Source organism: Balaenoptera physalus (genome assembly GCF_965194825.1).
Source record: "Balaenoptera physalus genome assembly, chromosome: 6".
Taxonomy (NCBI): domain Eukaryota; kingdom Metazoa; phylum Chordata; class Mammalia; order Artiodactyla; family Balaenopteridae; genus Balaenoptera; species Balaenoptera physalus.
This window is the reverse complement of record NC_138885.1, coordinates 79,683,124-79,701,711: the sequence shown is the minus strand read 5'-3', so window position 1 is coordinate 79,701,711 and position 18,588 is coordinate 79,683,124. Positions and strand designations below refer to the sequence as shown.

Below are 18,588 nucleotides of genomic sequence, written 5' to 3'. Positions count from 1 at the left end.
ACGGGCTCTAGGCATGCGGGCTCAGTAGTTGTGTCTCGCGGGCTCTAGAGCGCAGGCTCAGTAGTTGTGGCGCACAGGCTTAGTTGCTCCGCGGCATGTGGGATCTTCCCGGACCAGGGCTCAAACCCGTGTCCCCTGCACTGGCAGGCGGATTCTTAACCACTGTGCCACCAGCGAAGTCCCAGTGAACCCTCTTGACTCAAGATATTTGAATGCTTATTAAGCACAACTGAGGTTTAATTTTCTCCTTTCATTTCCATATTTCAATATTAATAAGGCTACATAGGTGACCTCAAATGTTGAAACTTGCCCTTCCTTAAAGAGGTTTTTATAAATGTTTTTAAAGCATGGCCCTGTGCAGAAGTGAGAGCAAATTATTTGATTTTGATTTTTGGTCCTGAATTGTGAGGATCTCCTCGTAGTTACAATAAATATGTGCTCAGTACATGTGGGAGAGAAATAATTCTAACACAGTATCTCTAAATGTATGCAGTTCTGTGTAAGATCTTCAGAATGAAAGACTGTCACAACTGGTTCTTCTTGACTTTCCTGCTGGGATTGGCACTAAAATATAGTGGGTAAGAGAAATGACTCTGAGCCTGAAGACTTGGTCTCAGATCCCATTTCTTTCACTTACCAGCTGTGCAACCTTAAGATAATTCTTAACCTCTCAGAACCTTATTTTTTCCCACTGCAGAATGAGGATGGTAATAATATAGTACTTACCTCATAGGTTTTATTGTGAGGTGAAATCAGTCAATATACATAACTCGCTTAGGACAGTGCCTGATAAACCTATTCAGTGCTACATAAGTATGATTTATCATTATTAATTACCCATGTAATTCAGAGCAATACAAGCTTTAGTTTCCAGGCCTTAGTTTCTCATCTGTAAAACAACTCTTTGTAAGTTCCCATTTGCAGGAAAAGGTGGTATTTCAGCCACTTATAAAATCTCTAATTATTCAAAAAAGTGCTTCAGTACACATACAGTAAAAAAATTACAATTAACCTTTAAAAGAGAATTCACAATAGAACTAAATACATATGTGGAAACTTAAACAGTTCAAATGTGTTTCCTAGAAACAAATTGAGAATATTGGCATGCAGAAGTATCATGGGGCTTTGAAACCAAAAGAATTTTATTTGTAAAATTTTTCTTTATAGTTTTCAGTATTTCCAGCTTTCCAAATTTTCAGAATTCTGCCACCATTTTTCCATTTATTTCAGCTTGAGTATTTGGTAATCTCTTTTAATCACTTCTGTTCTAATCAGTCATTAAATTCTATTGCTTTTTCTGATGAAATGTCCATTCTCATCTTCTCCAATTTCAGTCTAACCTGTTTCATTCGACTATCAATCTTTCATGTTTAGATTATAACAATCATATGTCAACCAAACTGGGATGCTAATAGAAATGAAAGGAGAATGCTTAAAAAAAAATTATTTATTTAAAATATATACATATAGACAGAAAATTGTGTTTGTCATTTTGGTGGATAAATATTATAGTTTTATTTTAAAACATATTTGAATTTTTTAAAAACACAATATGTTAGAACATGATATACCAAAAAAATAAGCATGAACTAATACTAGCTCAGGCAAACCAGATGTTATAGACATTAGATAGGTAGATAAGGAGGATAAATAAATAGAAATCACAGAGGTCAGCTATAACTCAGATATACTACATATATTATTAATGTAGTCATATATCAGGCATAAGTCAACTAAAACATTTTATGTATATGTGTATATATATATAGACATAAAGGACAGAGATGGAGAATCAGAGAGCTATATATATAACATGTATAAGATATGACCTTTTTTGACATAACTGGCCTACTTAGATATATTCATTATATTAGAGTCAAGCAAATTTACATATTTCTCTTGTTTTATAGAAAAGACTTTTAACTTAATGGATACATTTTTCCCCCTGTGTTAATTTAGCCTCATCCACTTGGCTTAAATTTGTCTGTTATCTGTTAGCTCTCTACCTATTCCAGATTTTGTCTCACTATCCTATAAATAAAAAAGTTTTTTGTCCATTCAGAATAGATATTGTCATTAAACACAAATTATCCACTCTCTTCATTATTATTAAACACAAGTTATCCACTGCTTTCTCCCACCTAAAACTCACTGGCCTTCCTCATCGTATCTAAGCTGCTTTTTTTTTTTTTTTTTTTTTAATTAATTAATTTATTTTTGGCTGTGTTGGGTCTTCGTTTCTGTGCAAGGGCTTTCTCTAGTTGCGGCGAGCGGGGGCCATTCTTCATCGCGGTGCGCGGGACTCTCACTGTCGCGGCCTCTCTTGATGCGGAGCACAGGCTCCAGACGCGCAGGCTCAGTAGTTGTGGCTCACGGGCCCAGTTGCTCCGCGTAATGTGGGATCTTCGCAGACCAGGGCTCGAACCCGTTTCCCTGCATCGGCAGACAGATTCTCAACCACTGCGCCACCAGGGAAGCCCCTAAGCTGCTTTTTTACCACCATAAGGAAGACTTCTTCCTCTCTCTTCCCCCTGGCTTTTTATTTTGATTCATTTAATATTTATATTGTTTGATGTGTCAGTTCTGCCTCACTGACTAGATTACAAGTTTTTTGAAGGAAGAGACCATGGATTATATATTTTGTAGACTTCCCTCCCCTAGTGTTTATCCCACTGTTAGGCACAGGATAGAAGACTCATATTTTTTTTATTTCTTAATTTTGTAATCCACAGTTACAACAGAAAGAACAAATGACGGTTGGAAGAATGCTGATCACACTTACCAAGTCTTTCTGAACATCTGCATTCATGCATCCATATTCATTTTAAGATTACACAGAATTTTATGCATATGTTAGTAATTGTTTTTTGGTATTTCTTTAATATTTATATGGTATATGTGATGCCTTCCATAGGATACTATTAATAAAGTTTTAATATTTATATGCATAGAGTAAATATATTCCTCTCAATATATCTCTTTGATAAACATCTAACTAGCAAAGAAAAACTAATGTTTTCAAGTGTTCATATTGGTACTGGGCCTTCTGAGTGGACTTGACTCATTCATGAAAAAAGTGGATTATCCTTCTGCTGTTCATAGCTTCCTTTGCTTCTGTATATCAGCTCTTAATAGCTGCCTTGGAACTACACCAGCTATATGATATTTAGGAAAAAAAAAACTTTGAGTAGACTTCAAAAGCCTATTGCCAACCCAGTCTGGTACTTGCTATTTAAGAAAACGAACATCTATATACCTGACCTAGTCCCATGTGGCTTCCTGGCAGCCTCCAGGTCAAGGGAGAATGATTGGATGGTATTCTAAAGGCCATTTGGGTACTTGGAACTCTATCTCTCTCCTGACTGTGTTCATTGTATGACCTAGTGGCCGGATTCCATATATATGTGAAAAAAATGGGTAGAAAAGAAAAACACACACACACACATACACACACATCTTTTAAAAAATTTTGGTTATCATTAGCCTTCTGGAAGAGGTGTTATGCTCAGAAATTGCCTGATTGACACCAAACACCATTACTGATATGGTCAATTTACAGACTTGCAAGAGAATGTGGTCACCTATTCGGCCTCTTGTTGAAGATGTGGTTACATAAAGGAGAATATTACAACCATGGAAATTTTTTGGAAAGAAAATAACTTCCATCAACTAAAGAGTTACACCCTTAGCTGTATACCACAGTTAATCAATCACTAAGCAGTGTCAACAATTCTGGAAAACCCCACTCATCAACAACCCACTTCCATAGTCCTAGAGAAGTATCCTGTTTTTCATACTATGTTCTCAAACCAAGAAGCACAGAAACTTCCCTCATAATCTAAATATTCCTGCACGGTGAATCAGGTACCTTCAAGCTGGCTTTACAAAAATTAATAACAACTTGTGGTAAGGATTCATCAGACCTACTATTTCCTGGCAGGAGAGCTGGTGAGAAACAAAAATGTAGCACTTCATCTCTGCCAAGAGTGCTGCCGTCTGAATATAGTCACTCTAGGTGACCACTGACTACTTTTGCTAATCCTTTTCTTCCTGGACCATCTCTGGTTTTAACAAGGATAAATTTTTTGCCCCAGTCATAAGATTCCTCCAGAGAAGTGTTTCAAAATATACGGATACCTTTAAAAGAGAAAATTCACAGACCTCCATTTTGAAAACCAAATTATTTTGAATGACATTAATTTTATATGAACAAGTAAGATGGTAGGAATAAACTTCTTTGGCATGTGACCATTACACAACTATAAATCAAAACTTATTCACAAATGAATAAAATACAAACTACAAACTAATAAATTAATAATACTAATTCATTGATTTATTTGATGGCACATGTTTTTTTGCTGAAAAGGAAAAATCCCTATAATATGATTTTGGTGTGGACTGCTATAGGACATGTTAGGAATGAGATAGGAATAGGTTAGAAAACCCTGTGCTACTCTATGTTGTGTGTAAGTCTTTGCCCTTTTTCTATTTGAATGCTGGACAATCTTTGCAGGAATGAATTTGAGAAGCATTGATATAAAATGTGTATTTTAGGAAAATTCCAACTTTATCTTTCCTAGGGACACAACAGAATGAGGTTTCTAGTTTTCTATCACATCTTAATGCTATTAAATGGATCCAACTGGCCAGTGCAAATATGATCAGAGAGGGCATAAAATCCTGGAACTTTGGTCTATTTCTAGAATCTGCGCAGGTTGAACATGCCAACTCAATAATTCTCACCTTCAAATGTTTGAGCTCTCTGAATACTGTTTGGCTCAGCACTGTTTCTCCCAAAACTTGTTTTCAGCCTCATTGTTTGATGACCTGTTTTGATTAGGTATCTTTCTCCTGTTCAAACTTGATAAATTCCAACTCCACTCATATAACTGAGGGTAAGAAGCTTCTAAGACATACTGAATCTGAGCTTCAAAGAAGAGAGACTTTGAGAATGAAACATAAAGGATAAGTTGTGACAACTTTCATTTTACCTGATAATTATTAAAATATATTTGCTCAGTTATTTTTATTTTCTAGTTAGTTTTCAGAAGATGTATCATAGTGGTTAAGAACATTGGCTTTATGGGCAGAAAGATGTTTAAATTCCAATTCTGCTATTGCAGACTCTCTCTGTGGCCTTGAAAAAAATTACACAACTTTCAGCCTCAGGTTCTTCATTTGTTATACGTGAAGAGTAATAGCTCATAAAATTTCGGGGACGATTGTAATGACTTATCTTAACCCAGTGTTTAGCACAAATAAGAGCTCAAAGGTATTAATATTTGAATTTTTCACGATGGTGGTATCAGTGATTATCTAGTATCAACAGAGGTTTAAAGCAGGAAAAAATAAAATAATCAGGGGTATCATTTGTATGTACTTTATTAGTAATAATTTTTAATACAACTAAAGTATGTAACCTTGATTTGAAGTATCTGTATTTAATATACTTAATACTATGATTACCTGAAATAACATAAAGCACTTGTAAAATTCAAACATAATTATAAAATACCAATACGTGTTTCGTGCCTTTGGGTCTTATTTCTAATCAGAGGACTTGCAAACCTGTGTTTCCAACTTTATCTTATGACTTTAGGTACAGATCTGTTATATTTCTAAATTTCGATTCAGTTCAATAATAATTGAGTGCCTTGTATATGACAGGATTTGTCATGCAGACTGGGAGTCTAATAATAATAAATAAGAGGGTGGTTTTGTCTTTTACAGGCACGCCTGAGAAATAGGGGCATGCATAGATGAAGGGAGGACAGAGTCATGACATTGTACTTGCATTGAAGGATTGTCAAAATTAAAATTTTCTGTCTTCTCAAAACCTGGGTTCCATCTTCTATCTAACGTCTTGGACTTGTTTGCCTAGGTGCTGGCTAATCCATAGGCACAGTTCACAATTCCATCTTCATTCAGGGAATTTTCTAAGTAAAGCCACATTGAAAGAAAGCCATGATAAAATGACAAATTTTGAAACTATTGACTATATTTTATACTCTAATTATATTTCATAATACATTAGAAATATTCCATCTTCTAAGTCAACCAGTCTAGAGGTATTAGAATTACCTTCTCTCTAGCTGTCTCACTACCCACATTCACTCTGGTGCTTAATTTTAGCCATTCCCACTGTAACTGCTTTAGTTAGGGTTATCTTATATTCTCCTCTATTGCAAGTCTCCTACTGGATTTAGCTGACACATGCCTGGTTGTGTTTGTTTCACGCATAAAGATTGAACAGAATTTGTCTCTTTCATCCTTCTATATGTTCAGTCATTTATTAATGTCTACATCATAAAAACCAAATATATTAGTATTCAAGGACCTTCTTAATTTTGTCTAAATCTGCTTTTCCAGCCTTGTGTCCCACTATACTCTCCACGCACTCCACTCTTCAGATAGCTTGGAGTTTGCGAAGTACCTCAACAAACCAGGAATATTCGGACCTGTGCTTTCCTTCACCTATATTCTCTCTAACTCCTTTGCTTATTAAAATTTCATTCCTCCTTGAAAGCTGACTTTCAGGGACTAAAGGGACTAAATAAGCATTACTTTTCACCTTTTACTAAAATCTTATAGGGTTTTCAATGTTGCAGATATGAAGTTTTTCTAATGTATTATAAGGTATAATTATCTTAGTATAAGTTTACTCATAAGAGTCTCATAATTTGTGATTTCACTATGGCTTTCTTCCTTTATGGCTTTATTTAGAAAAATCCCTGGATGAAAATAGTTTTGTGAACTTTGTCCATGGAATAGGCAGTATCTAGGCAAGGAAATCCAACCGAATAAATATCTACCTAATTTCCCTTCCTCCTTTTTAATCTGTGGGGCTTCCTTGTCTGGGCAAGTTTTCTGACAGTCTATTTCCCCATGACCTTTCAGTTTCAAGTGCCCTGGCAGCTTACCTTTTACATTTCAACCTCAGCTAAGTGGCCCAGTACACACAGAAAAAATAAGTTCTATAGTGCTTGTTTTCCCATTCCCTGCCCTCTTTTCTATATGGTATGTCAATTTCTACCCATTTAACACCAGTTCTACCTAGTGAATGGAGATACATGCTTTCCCTGTAGTACAAATTTACTATCTGTAAATAGTAAATTTACAGGTGACAGGTTTATTCTTCATTCCTAATCAGAAATAGATTCTAATCTCTAGCCTTTCTTTGTGACCCCCATAACACTGGGATCCCCCTAAAAATATTTTTATTATATAATATCTCTAATATTTATTATATAATATATTTTATTATTACATAATTTGAGCATTATAATTGAAGACAACTTGCAAAAAATACAAAAGTAGAAGAAAAAAATTAGCCATATTTGCATTATGCGGAGACACTCACCATTAATATTCTAACGTATTTCCTTTTACTATTTCTTTGCTATTTTTGTTTCCAACTCATCATGAAGTAAACAAAATACTGGAAAAGTAGATTCTGGAGGATCCCCAGCAGTATAGACTAGGCTTAGCACAAAAGAATCTATTTTGCAGAGTTGTAAACTCTAAGCTCCCTACCTCGTAAAACCATCTCTACAGTGATCATCTTTCCCACTGATTACATACCCTCTCAGCTTTTTGTGTGTGTTTATATATGTATATGTGTATACGTATGTGCTTAATTTTGGTGTGTTGACACAAAAAGATAAACTATAATGTTTTATTGATTGTGAGGTACATATTTTTCCATGTTTTAACATGGTTCAGATCATGATGAAACTTGTAACTTATGGTATATAACAGTGTAATTGTATTTTTTTTTCTTTATAAGCAGTGCATAAAATAATGGTGTATCTTCAAATCAATGGCACCTTAGGTTCTGTAAATTATATTTGCAGAACATTTGAGTAATGAGCAATTACCTCCACTTTTGTGGGTATGAAGAGAAAATAAAAGCAACAAATAATGGTAAATAAATACAATGCAGTAAGGTCCAAGTTTGCTAAAACTTTCAGGCACTTTTCTTTTTGTTAAATTGTTTACGCACTTTTAAACACTATTGTAAAAGTATAAATTTATATAAACTTTTAGTGGAAAAGTCAACAGCATCTACCAAATTATAAACTGAATATAGCTTTTGCACAATTCTAATTTTAGAAATATCTCCTAGAAGTATCTGAACCAGTAAATAAGGATGTTCATGAGCCACTGTCTGGAACTGAAAAAAATAAAAGGAAGTAATCTATGTATACACAATAATGGATTAAATATACTGTAGTCAATTCAAAAAATTAAATACTGTGCATACATTAAAAAGAATGAGGTATACAGATGAAGAAATGTGGAAACAAGCCAGAAAATATTATCAAATATAATAATGAGACAAAACAGTATACTAATATGTGTTGGCATATGCAAACGATTTGGGGGAAGATATTCCCAAACCACTGGTGGTGATTTAAAGGGCAAGGGTCAAATTATGGAGAACTTTTGTTTTATATTTGTCATACTTTTATATTATTTCAACATTTTACAATGATAAAGTGTAATTAGAAAAGAAAAATCTTTATATTTTTCTTCACTATAAAATTATGGGAAAAAAGAATTTGTTGTTCAAAGGAAAGATTTGTTATTCAGTTCCCTAAAACAATCTCAGAAGACAAAAAATAATTTATTCAACAAGTGATGAGGTGGTTCCTAAAACCTAAGTTGGTTGGTAAAATAAAAGCCTAAATATAGGCATGTAAAGTGGGACAGTAAGAGAGACACCATAGTAAAGATTCAAAGTGAGTACAAAATTCAAAGTTTACTGTATAAGTTTCAAAGCAATTGCATAAGCCACTTTACATATAAAACTGGCTCTGGAGCATCACCTTATAGTTTACCAGTCATACTACATCATGGCAGTTCCTGGCAGAATATAAGTGGATCCTGAATTCTGAAATCTATCATAGACCCTCTAAATGTAAGCTATCCAAATTGTTATTCATGGCGAGATCAAGACAGAATGCATTTGGTTATTAAATTACTTTGGAAGGGCTTCCCTGGTGGCGCAGTGGTTGAGAATCTGCCTGCCAATGCAGGGGACACGGGTTCGAGCCCTGGTCTGGGAAGATCCCACATGCCGCGGAGCAGCTAGGCCCGTGAGCCACAATTGCTGAGCCTGCGCGTCTGGAGCCTGTGCTCCGCAGCAAGAGAGGCCGCGATAGTGAGAGGCCCGCGCACCGCGATGAAGAGTAGCCCCCACTTGCCGCAACTAGAGAAAGCCCTCGCACAGAAACGAAGACCCAACACAGCCATAAATACACTAAAAAAAAAAAAAAAAAATTACTTTGGAAAGGAACAGAAGTCAGGTTAGCGTCTTTTTATTCGATCTTAAATTTCTGTGAATAATTATAATCTAGACCAAAATATCACATTGTGCAACTACTTCAAAACCTTTATATTTTCTTTCACTGTAGATATCAAAGTCTGGATTTTGAATAGGTGAGTGCCTATGTTTATCTAGAATAAACATGTTAATTGAAAACAGTCAAGCTTATCTCCTCACAGGGGGCAAAAAAATGTCTACTTCCTCACCTTTGGAGATTGAATCAGATGATAATCAAGGACCCAAAAAATCCTTGTAGCTAAAATGTCCTTGAGAAACCATCTGCTTCATTATTTTAATTCTGTTGTTTATGCTAAAATAACCCAATTATAGTCTTAACTGCTTAGAGTTTAAATGATTTTAGGAGAAATAGATTAGTTTATGTAGTGGGTATAATTCATGTTTCTGAAGAGTAATGACATTATGACGACTCCCCAACTGATGATAATTTATTGCATTATTAAATACATAATTTTTAAAATTTAAAACACAACATTCTTAGTGATTAATTTCAAGGTTTAACCCCCTAATCAAAATATTCTTACTTCTCTATATTGACCTGGGTCAAATGTGAGTTGTGTTTGATGATCTGTGTAGGTAGTGATTAAAACAGGACAAACAAATGAGATAGACAAACAACTGTCATCGGGTCAGTCATGGACAGACCGTTTCTGAGTAGGGAGCTGCTATCCAGTAAGAGGGACAATTCAAGTCTGCACACCAGATGCCAGGCTGTCAGAAAGCAGCATTCCACACATCCTCTGATTCAGAAGTCACAAAGAGTTTCGGGTAGAGGCAATCTGATGCCTGGGACAGTTTAACAGGAAGTAAAACTCTCTTTGATGGATCTGTGCTGTCAACTGTCTGTTTGCTTTCAAACTAATCCCCTGCCTTCTTCATGCTCTTTCTTTGGCTTCTCAGTAGATTTGGTCAGTGGCAAACTGTTGGAAGACTGGGTCGCCAAAGGAAGACAGAAGCTCTGGTACATCTCTCCACCAAAACTGTGGTGTATGCTCCATGGTTTCAGATCCCACTGGAGAGATCGTTTTGGTTCTAGCTTTCACATGATGTTTGAGGCTCCTGGCCTGTGATAACAGAGACACGTCCCTTGTTACCTTTAATCTAGGGACTGTAGCCCCAGATATACCAAGCCAACTTTTTTTTTTTTATACTATTCACGTCGTTTTTTTAAAGTGTGCCTCCTCTCTTAATAATTGTGACTATTTTTCTAAGTCAGTAAGTGCACATTTAATATATCTTTTTTTTTTTTTAATTTATTTATTTTGGCTGTGTTGGGTCTTCATTTCTGTGCGAGGGCTTTCTCTAGTTGCGGCAAGTGGGGGCCACTCTTCATCGCGGTGCGCGGGCCTCTCACTATCGCGGCCTCTCCTGTTGCGGAGCACAGGCTCCAGACGCGCAGGCTCAGTAATTGTGGCTCACGGGCCCAGCCGCTCCGCGGCATGTGGGATCTTCCCAGACCAGGGCTCGAACCCGTGTCCCCTGCATTGGCAGGCAGATTCTCAACCACTGCGCCACCAGGGAAGCCCTACCAAGCCAACTTTTGCTCAAGTTGAAATGGAATTGATTTTGTTATGGGGCCAGTTTTACTCTAGATTGTAAGCAAAAAGAAGGATTTTGTTCCCTGTCATCAGAAAACTCTCTCTGTCCTGGAATAAGGAACTTTAGGTAGGGCATTGCTATTAAGACATAATAACTAACATTTGAAAAGAAGTGTACAACTTACAAGTACATCCATATTATTATTTTCAACTTACTGTGGACTAATGACATCTTGTGTACAAAATGCTAAAGTGAAATTGATGTATAAATCATATCATCATACTTACACATATACTATGAAGCATCTGTGGGTGCTTTCTGAGGATAATTGTTCAAAGAATAGCAATTTCCTCTGTTTTCTCTGTTTCTCAAATCAGGCTAATTGCTTGTGGGGTATTTCATTTGTTTCTGAACATAGGTGATGACTTTGGATGATTCATGGAATTAGAAGTGGTGGCAACTGATAACCATCTCATCATCTCATATTCTTGGCTGTGGATTGATGAGAATCCACAACATACCTATTGGAAAAGCTTGCACAATATTGGACTCAATTACAACATATCTCTCCTAGGTTGTTAGAAATGTCCTCTTACATGAGCCATTGTTGAGGCAAAAAGACCTTGACATTTTCTAAAAAATTAAGCACACATTCTCACCAAGTACATTTTAAATTTGATTTATGATGGCAATAATCATGCACTATAACCCCCAAATGGGGTGAGGCCAAACATAAATTAGACTACATGATTTTGAATGATGTTTTAGTTTTATAGATCCTAGGAGTTTCTTTTAAAATCAGTGTCTACACACCTAGTCAAAGACTAAATAATACAAAAAGTTTTAATGTGATTTCAATTCTTGAATTGACACAAAATGTCACCTTTCTAAAATGTTTTATCAGAAATTCTTCCCATAGTATTCCCACTGCTTCTTTTATATTTTCCAGAATTTCTCTTTACATGAGACGTTATATCAAGACACGCTAATATTTAAATACATAGAAGGCAGGAGGTTATAAAATTGTGCTTATCAATTTAAGATCTTTTTCATTTTTTTTCTCAAGTTGTTTTATTTCTCTTTTAGTCTATTCACCTGGGGTTCACTTGCCATCAAACCACTTCTTGCTTTTTTGCACAACCTATTTGCCTTCATTGCTACTGGATTCCTCAAAGAAGTTCTATTTTCTACCAGTGATGTACATTTAGCAAATCCTCTTCATCTGCATTTGCTGTAGCACATCTCACTATTTGGCAAAGCCACCAAAGCTCTCATTTATTGATTCCTGACCATCCACCAACTTACCTGCAGTATTGGTTTACCAATAATATCAAGCAATTTAGCTCTGCTACTGAAGAGTACCAGCTTTCCCTCACTGACAGGAATTCCAGAAGGAGCTAAAAATTATCATTGGGCTGAAACCATTTTTCTGCTTTGCCTTAAGGAAATGAGTTATCCTTTCATTACCCTAGTTGCATCTTTTTTTCCTTCTGTTTTTGAAAGTGGTTGGTCCCATTGACAGACCAGCCTGTCTGTCTGGTTTAAACCTGTAAATGTTTGATCTTTCCTGCCTTTAGCAATATTCCTTCCTTTGCAAAAATATCTAACTCATCTAGAACTGATGGTTCAATTCACAAGAAAACTTTATTACTAAGCCAGATCATCTCTTCTGAACTCCTTTTCCAAAGCTTAAGGTTAGAATTTGCTATACCTGATTCCCTGCGCTTTAAATTGTGATATGTTATATCATTCAGAACTTTAGTCAGGGAAAGAACTCTTTCTCAGCTTCAGTTTGTGTCATACAATGAGTAAGGATTTTGCTCATCAGGAGTTTTTTTGCAAAGTTGAATACTCGTGAACAAATGATATGTAAACTGATAATTTTTTTAAAAATTGGTATGGTTAATAAATTTTCACAAATTAAGTTGTTGAATAGTGGTTGTTTGTATTATGTACAACTAGTTTTGTCACATAAAGAGTAATCCCGGCACTTTCCTTTAACAAATGTACCTACTTTTACATTTATTGGAGAAAGGTGTCAGTATAGTGGACACTTGGAGATTGGTTAAACATTTTCCTGGAATTGAAATACATGAATTTTGTTACTTTAATTCATTCAGATTACTGTTTTACATAAACATGCCACAAGACTAATCTATAAACAATAAATATGAAAGTTTCAGATTAACTATCATATATGGCTTACCATGTTCTCTTGATGTTTTTAGAATTTTATGGCCCCTCCTGGTGTCTGAGCCCAGCAGACAGAGGATTATGTCAAGCCAATGAGAGCAGATTCTACTACAATTCAATCATTGGGAAATGCCGCCCATTTAAGTACAGTGGATGTGGAGGGAATGAAAACAATTTTACCTCTAAAAAAGCATGTCTTAAGACTTGTAAAAAAGGTATAGAAGACATTCTTCCTATTAATTCACTAGTGTTTAAGATAATAATTATATTGAAATTATGAATGAATTTTAATCTATGAGAGTATGAAATGAGTTCTGTTTATGATAAGAAACAGTATTGTGATTTAACTAAGTGTCCCCTTTTCAACTACATTTTGATAATATTGCCAGATATGTTAACTGTAATTCCTTTTAATGTGTCTTCATAGAAAAAAATCAATTTTAAACAAAACATTTTATTCTTTTAATATTTACATACTAAGCTTTCATTTTAAAGGATTATACCAAAATATCTTTAAGCTTTCTAATACACAAAACTTTAATGTATTTATTTTCTTCTGACAATAAAAATGATGCATATTTATAGAGTATTAATATGTAAATAAAAATCTATAACTCCACTAACCATATATAGTCACATGTCCACTTTAATAAAATGAGTATTATTTTGTAGCTCAAGGTGAATAATAAAAATCAATAACATTTACCCATTTATGCAAAGTGACATCCTTAGAAAGAGGTTGTTTACACAAAGATATAGACAAATTAAAGACTTTTAAACCAATTACATGTTTTTTGGTTTTAAACATTAAAAGATAATTTGAAGAAATCTTAGATTAAATGTTTTATTATCTTGTTACTTTATCATGCATAAATTTATTTATCTTCCTTTTTAGGTTTCATCCAAAGAATATCAAAAGGGGAGTTAATTAAAACCAAAAGAAAAAGAAAGAAGCAGCCAGTGAAAATAGTATATGAAGAAATTTTTGTTAAAAAGATATAAATTTGTTACATTACAACATTATTTCTACTAAATATTTTGGATAAAACTTTTCATTATGATTCCTATTTTTTTCTCTCCTGAAATCTTTTTAATGAATTTTTCATGAATTTTCTATGCATATATTACCTGCTATTAATGCATTTGCATCAGAGTTCCTTTTCTTATCTGGTCAAATTGCTTATTCTATGGCTATAACTTATTAACTGTCTACTATGAACTTATTATTCTCTCAATCCCTTTCTAACTATCTGCCATTTAACTACAATTTATAATACTACTGACATCAAATCAGTCCATTTTACCATTTGGTGATCATCCTATTTGAGAATATGTTGTCACTTATTTGTTTTGATCATGTGTACAATTATATTTTTTATAGCCTATGTCCAGATTAAGAAATACAACTATTAAAGATCAAGTGGTTTTGGGGTTTCACATCTAAAATAGTGGCAAGCATCTTCTTCTGATAAAGATCACTCAATTGTGCATTTGGAAAGAGCTGGTAATAACAGAATTCTGTCATGTGATTCCCTCCCTAGACATACTTTTTCTCCTTTTGCATTAACCAGTACCTCGAACAATCTTGAGCCAAACCATATCTGAACAAAGAAAGTCAACTCTACGTCATGTGCCTGCCTGATTTTGATTGATGTAACTAACTTTTATTTGCTTATGGCTCATCATATCAGTAAAGATGGCTGAATAGCTGTTTGTTAAATACAGATCATGATAAGAAAAAACTTGGTGGGAAAGGGAATTTCTTAGTGGCAATCAAAAGGAAATTGTTTATGTACTTCCTAATTTTATTGCTTGACAAAATTTTCTCTTACCAAAAATAGCAAGTATATTTAAAACTCCTGAAACCTATTCATTTATAATTAGGCTTTGCACACAAAGCAACCAGTAATTCATGCTTTTAAAACAAAGTCATGTTATTTCTATAGAAAAGGAAGAGAAAATTATCAACAAGGAAGATTCTACTAGAAAACATATGTGTTATTCACTCTCATCTTTTAACTAACATTTCTCTGGAGTTAATTCACTTTATCCAGATCTATATCTTTCCTTCTCTGCTGAGTCATGTACAGTCTGACATCTCAACAGCCTTCTAGATATTTCAGATTCTATGATGTTCACTTCAAATTTCACATTTAAATTTGAACTTGTCATCTAGAAACAACTAACCACTTTATCCATTTAATTTAGCTTAATTACTTCTCTCTAGCAATAGTATCATAATTCTGCCGGCTCCTCAGGCTTGAAAGTTTGAACCCATTTTGATTTCTTATTTTCCCTCATATACTACTTCCAATCAGTCTCTAAACACTAACGCTTCCTTTTTCATAAAGTTCATCTAACTCCCAGGCTTTTTACATCTACTTCATTCTTCATATCATTATTAATTTAATTCTTTTCTTTTTTAAATTTTTTCTTAAGCTTTATTTTTTTAGAGCACTTTTAGGTTCACAGCAAAATTGAGAGGACATTTCAAGATTTCCCAAATAACTCTTGACCCTACACATGCATAGCCTCCACCATTATCAACATCCCACAACAGAGTGGGACATTTATTACAACTGATGAAACTACATTGACAAAACATAATCATTCTAAGTCCATAGTTTACATTATAGTCCACTCTTGGTGTACATTCTATGGGTTTGGACAAATGTGTAATGACATCATTCCACCATTTATAGTATCAAACGAAGTATTTTCACTGTCCTCAAAATCCTCTGTGCTCTACCTATTCACTCCTTTTCCTTCCCCAAACATTGGCAACCACTTAAGAATTAATTCATATATTTCTCCACCACTCAAAATCCTTTGATGACTCAGTAATTGGTACTTAACCCCACCCCATCCCCCAATTTAATTTTGATATATTTATATATATTTTTGGACTTACATACACTACTCTTTCATGACTATTTCAATTTAGTTAAAGTGGTATTCACTGATCACTGAATATATGTTTAATTACTTAGTTTATTCATGCTGATTTTGTATTTAAAAATATGATCCCCTCCAGACCATTCATGGAAGTCAGGGTACAGCTGATGTGAACTATAAAATCACTGTATTTTGAGGCATAATATGAAAAGTTCTAATATACACCCTGTGGCATAAAAATTATATCATTACAAAATAGTGTCAATTTGTTCACTTGAGAAAATTTTTATATCTTGATTTCAAATATTCAGTACATAAGTAACTGCCTTAAATTGAGTCTCTGCTGTGGAATTTGGAACTTTTGGAAATCAAAATCTCTTGTGAAATATTCCTGTTGTCTTTTATACCTGGATAGCAATAGCTTTAAATAAAGGGTAAAGTCTCCCTAGGTCAAGTTGCAAGTTGCTACCAAGGACATATAAACAGCACATTGGTGAGTTGACTATTTTCGCCAACAACTATTGATGGCTTCATTACTTAGTCAAGAAAGATACACACTGAGAGATGGTTTGCAATGTTTAATGCATGTGAATATTATGTTTGCTGTGTTTTTAAATAAGATTGTCGCTGGTGGTATTGTTTTCCCTTATTTTGCATAATCAAATGCATCTAACTGTGAATTTTATATAGAATTACATTATACAGCATATAATGCTTATTTACCGACTTTGTTTATTCTCTGTTCAAAATTAACAGTGTATGCTGAAAATTGCTCAAATGATTTTATTTTTTACAATATAAGAAATAAAATATATTATCCTGAATAATAAAGTATGACTGTTAAACTCATGAGTTTTTTATACTTCAAAAAATAAAAATTAATGCTCTTCAGTTATTCCAAAGATAAAGAGTTCTAAGACAAAGAAAAAAATTATTCCACAAGCTCCACTCTACTTACCTCCTTTAATTGGAATTTGCTAATAATCCTTTCAGTTATAAATGGGCATCCATGTATTATGATTTCTTACTCAGCAAATTAGTTTGCTATACCTTATAATCCATATAGTCTACATTTAATTCATTCCATATATATTTCTACCAGTCATCTCATATAACTGTACAAATATGATAATATATTTAAATATATATCATATGACAATATATTATATAAATGACTTCCAATCCTGACTATTGAAGGTGGCCTGTCCAATTTTTATACCAGAAGAAGGAAGAAAATGACATTAAAGTAACCAACTATTTAGGGGACTTTCTGATTTTTTTCACCAGCTCTTCCTGCTCTTGCCTGGTTTTTATGAAATTAGCATTTGTATTTACTTTCTCCAATTTTTGACTTTTAGTTCTTTCTCAAGGACTTGAACATGGACACATCTTAGTTGCCTTCCCTGCATTCTGCTTTGCAGAACAGAAAACCTTGATCTTGTCAGCCTCTCAGGCCCAACCTCTGAACTATTCTAACCACATAGCTGAGGTCTTGGCTAGAATTATTCAGACCACTTTTAAAGGGAGTAATAATACATGATAATTCATCTTACCAAAGAGAGAGAGGTGCACAGGCATTTAATCATATAACGTAACAATAAATAAAATAGAGCTTTAGGACAACGGATATGATCTCCTCATCAATTTGCTTACAAATGAGAAAAATTCTGGCCCACACAGTCTGAAACAAAACAGGGATATTTTTTATCACAAAATTGAAAAGGTCAAAGGTATCTGACTGCATTATGGTTGGATTCAGGGCCTCATATTGTCATCAAAATTCAGTCTATCTTCACCTCTGATTCTGCTGCCCAACATTTTTTGCCTTTATTTTCTAATCTCACAGGATTTCAAGATGACTTCCAGAATTTAAGTCCCACATCCTCTCAGAGTAAAGTTTTCTAGAAAAGCTTGTACTCTCTTACCTCAAAGAATTGAAATAAAGTCCTGACCTCAGCATGATCCATAAAAGAAATAATTGATAAGCTAGATTTCATTAAAATTAAAAGCTTCCACTCTGCAAAAGAAAATATCAAGAGCTTAGAAGGCAAGCTACAGACTGGGAGAAAATATTTACAAAACATACGATGGATAAAGGACTGTTATCCAAAATATACAAAGAACTCTTAAATCTTAACAATAAGAAAACAAATAACCCTATTAAAAATGGGTCAAAGACCTTAACGGACACCTCAAAGAAGATATACAGACGGCAAATAAGTTTTTGAAAAGATGCTCCACGTCATATGTCACCATGGAAATGCAAATTAAAACAACAGTGAGCTACACACGTATTAGGATGGTTGAATAAGGTACACTGACACCACCAACAGCTGGAGAAGATGTGGTAAAGCAAGAGCAACTCATTCATTGCTGGTAGGAATGCAAAACAGTATAGCTACTTTGAAAGACAGTATGGCAATTTCTTACAAAGCTAAACATACTCTTACTATACCATCCAGGAATCATGCTCCTTGGTGTTCCCAAAGGAGTTGAAAATGTATGTTCACATAAGAACTTGCACACAGATATTTATAGCAATTTTATTCATGATTACCAAAACTTGGCAGCAACTAAGATGTGCTTCAGTAGATGAATGGATAAACTGTGTT

The 18,588-nt window shown here is 34.2% G+C and overlaps 1 protein-coding gene across 2 annotated transcripts in view; it reads left to right on the top strand.

The window, feature by feature from the left end:
* TFPI (tissue factor pathway inhibitor) overlaps positions 1 to 16,825 on the top strand; it is a 69,617-nt gene extending 52,792 nt beyond the window's left edge. The window contains exons 7-8 of one of the 2 annotated variants that reach the window (XM_082466774.1): positions 13,117 to 13,296; positions 13,977 to 16,825. In XM_082466774.1, the coding sequence (XP_082322900.1) occupies positions 13,117 to 13,296; positions 13,977 to 14,083 (287 nt within the window). In that variant the 3' untranslated portion in view covers positions 14,084 to 16,825. Of the gene's footprint in view, positions 1 to 2,732; positions 9,288 to 13,116; positions 13,297 to 13,976 lie in introns of those variants that run through there. The other variant, XM_082466775.1, reaches the window with a different exon arrangement.
* The last annotated feature ends 1,763 nt before the right edge of the window (positions 16,826 to 18,588 follow it).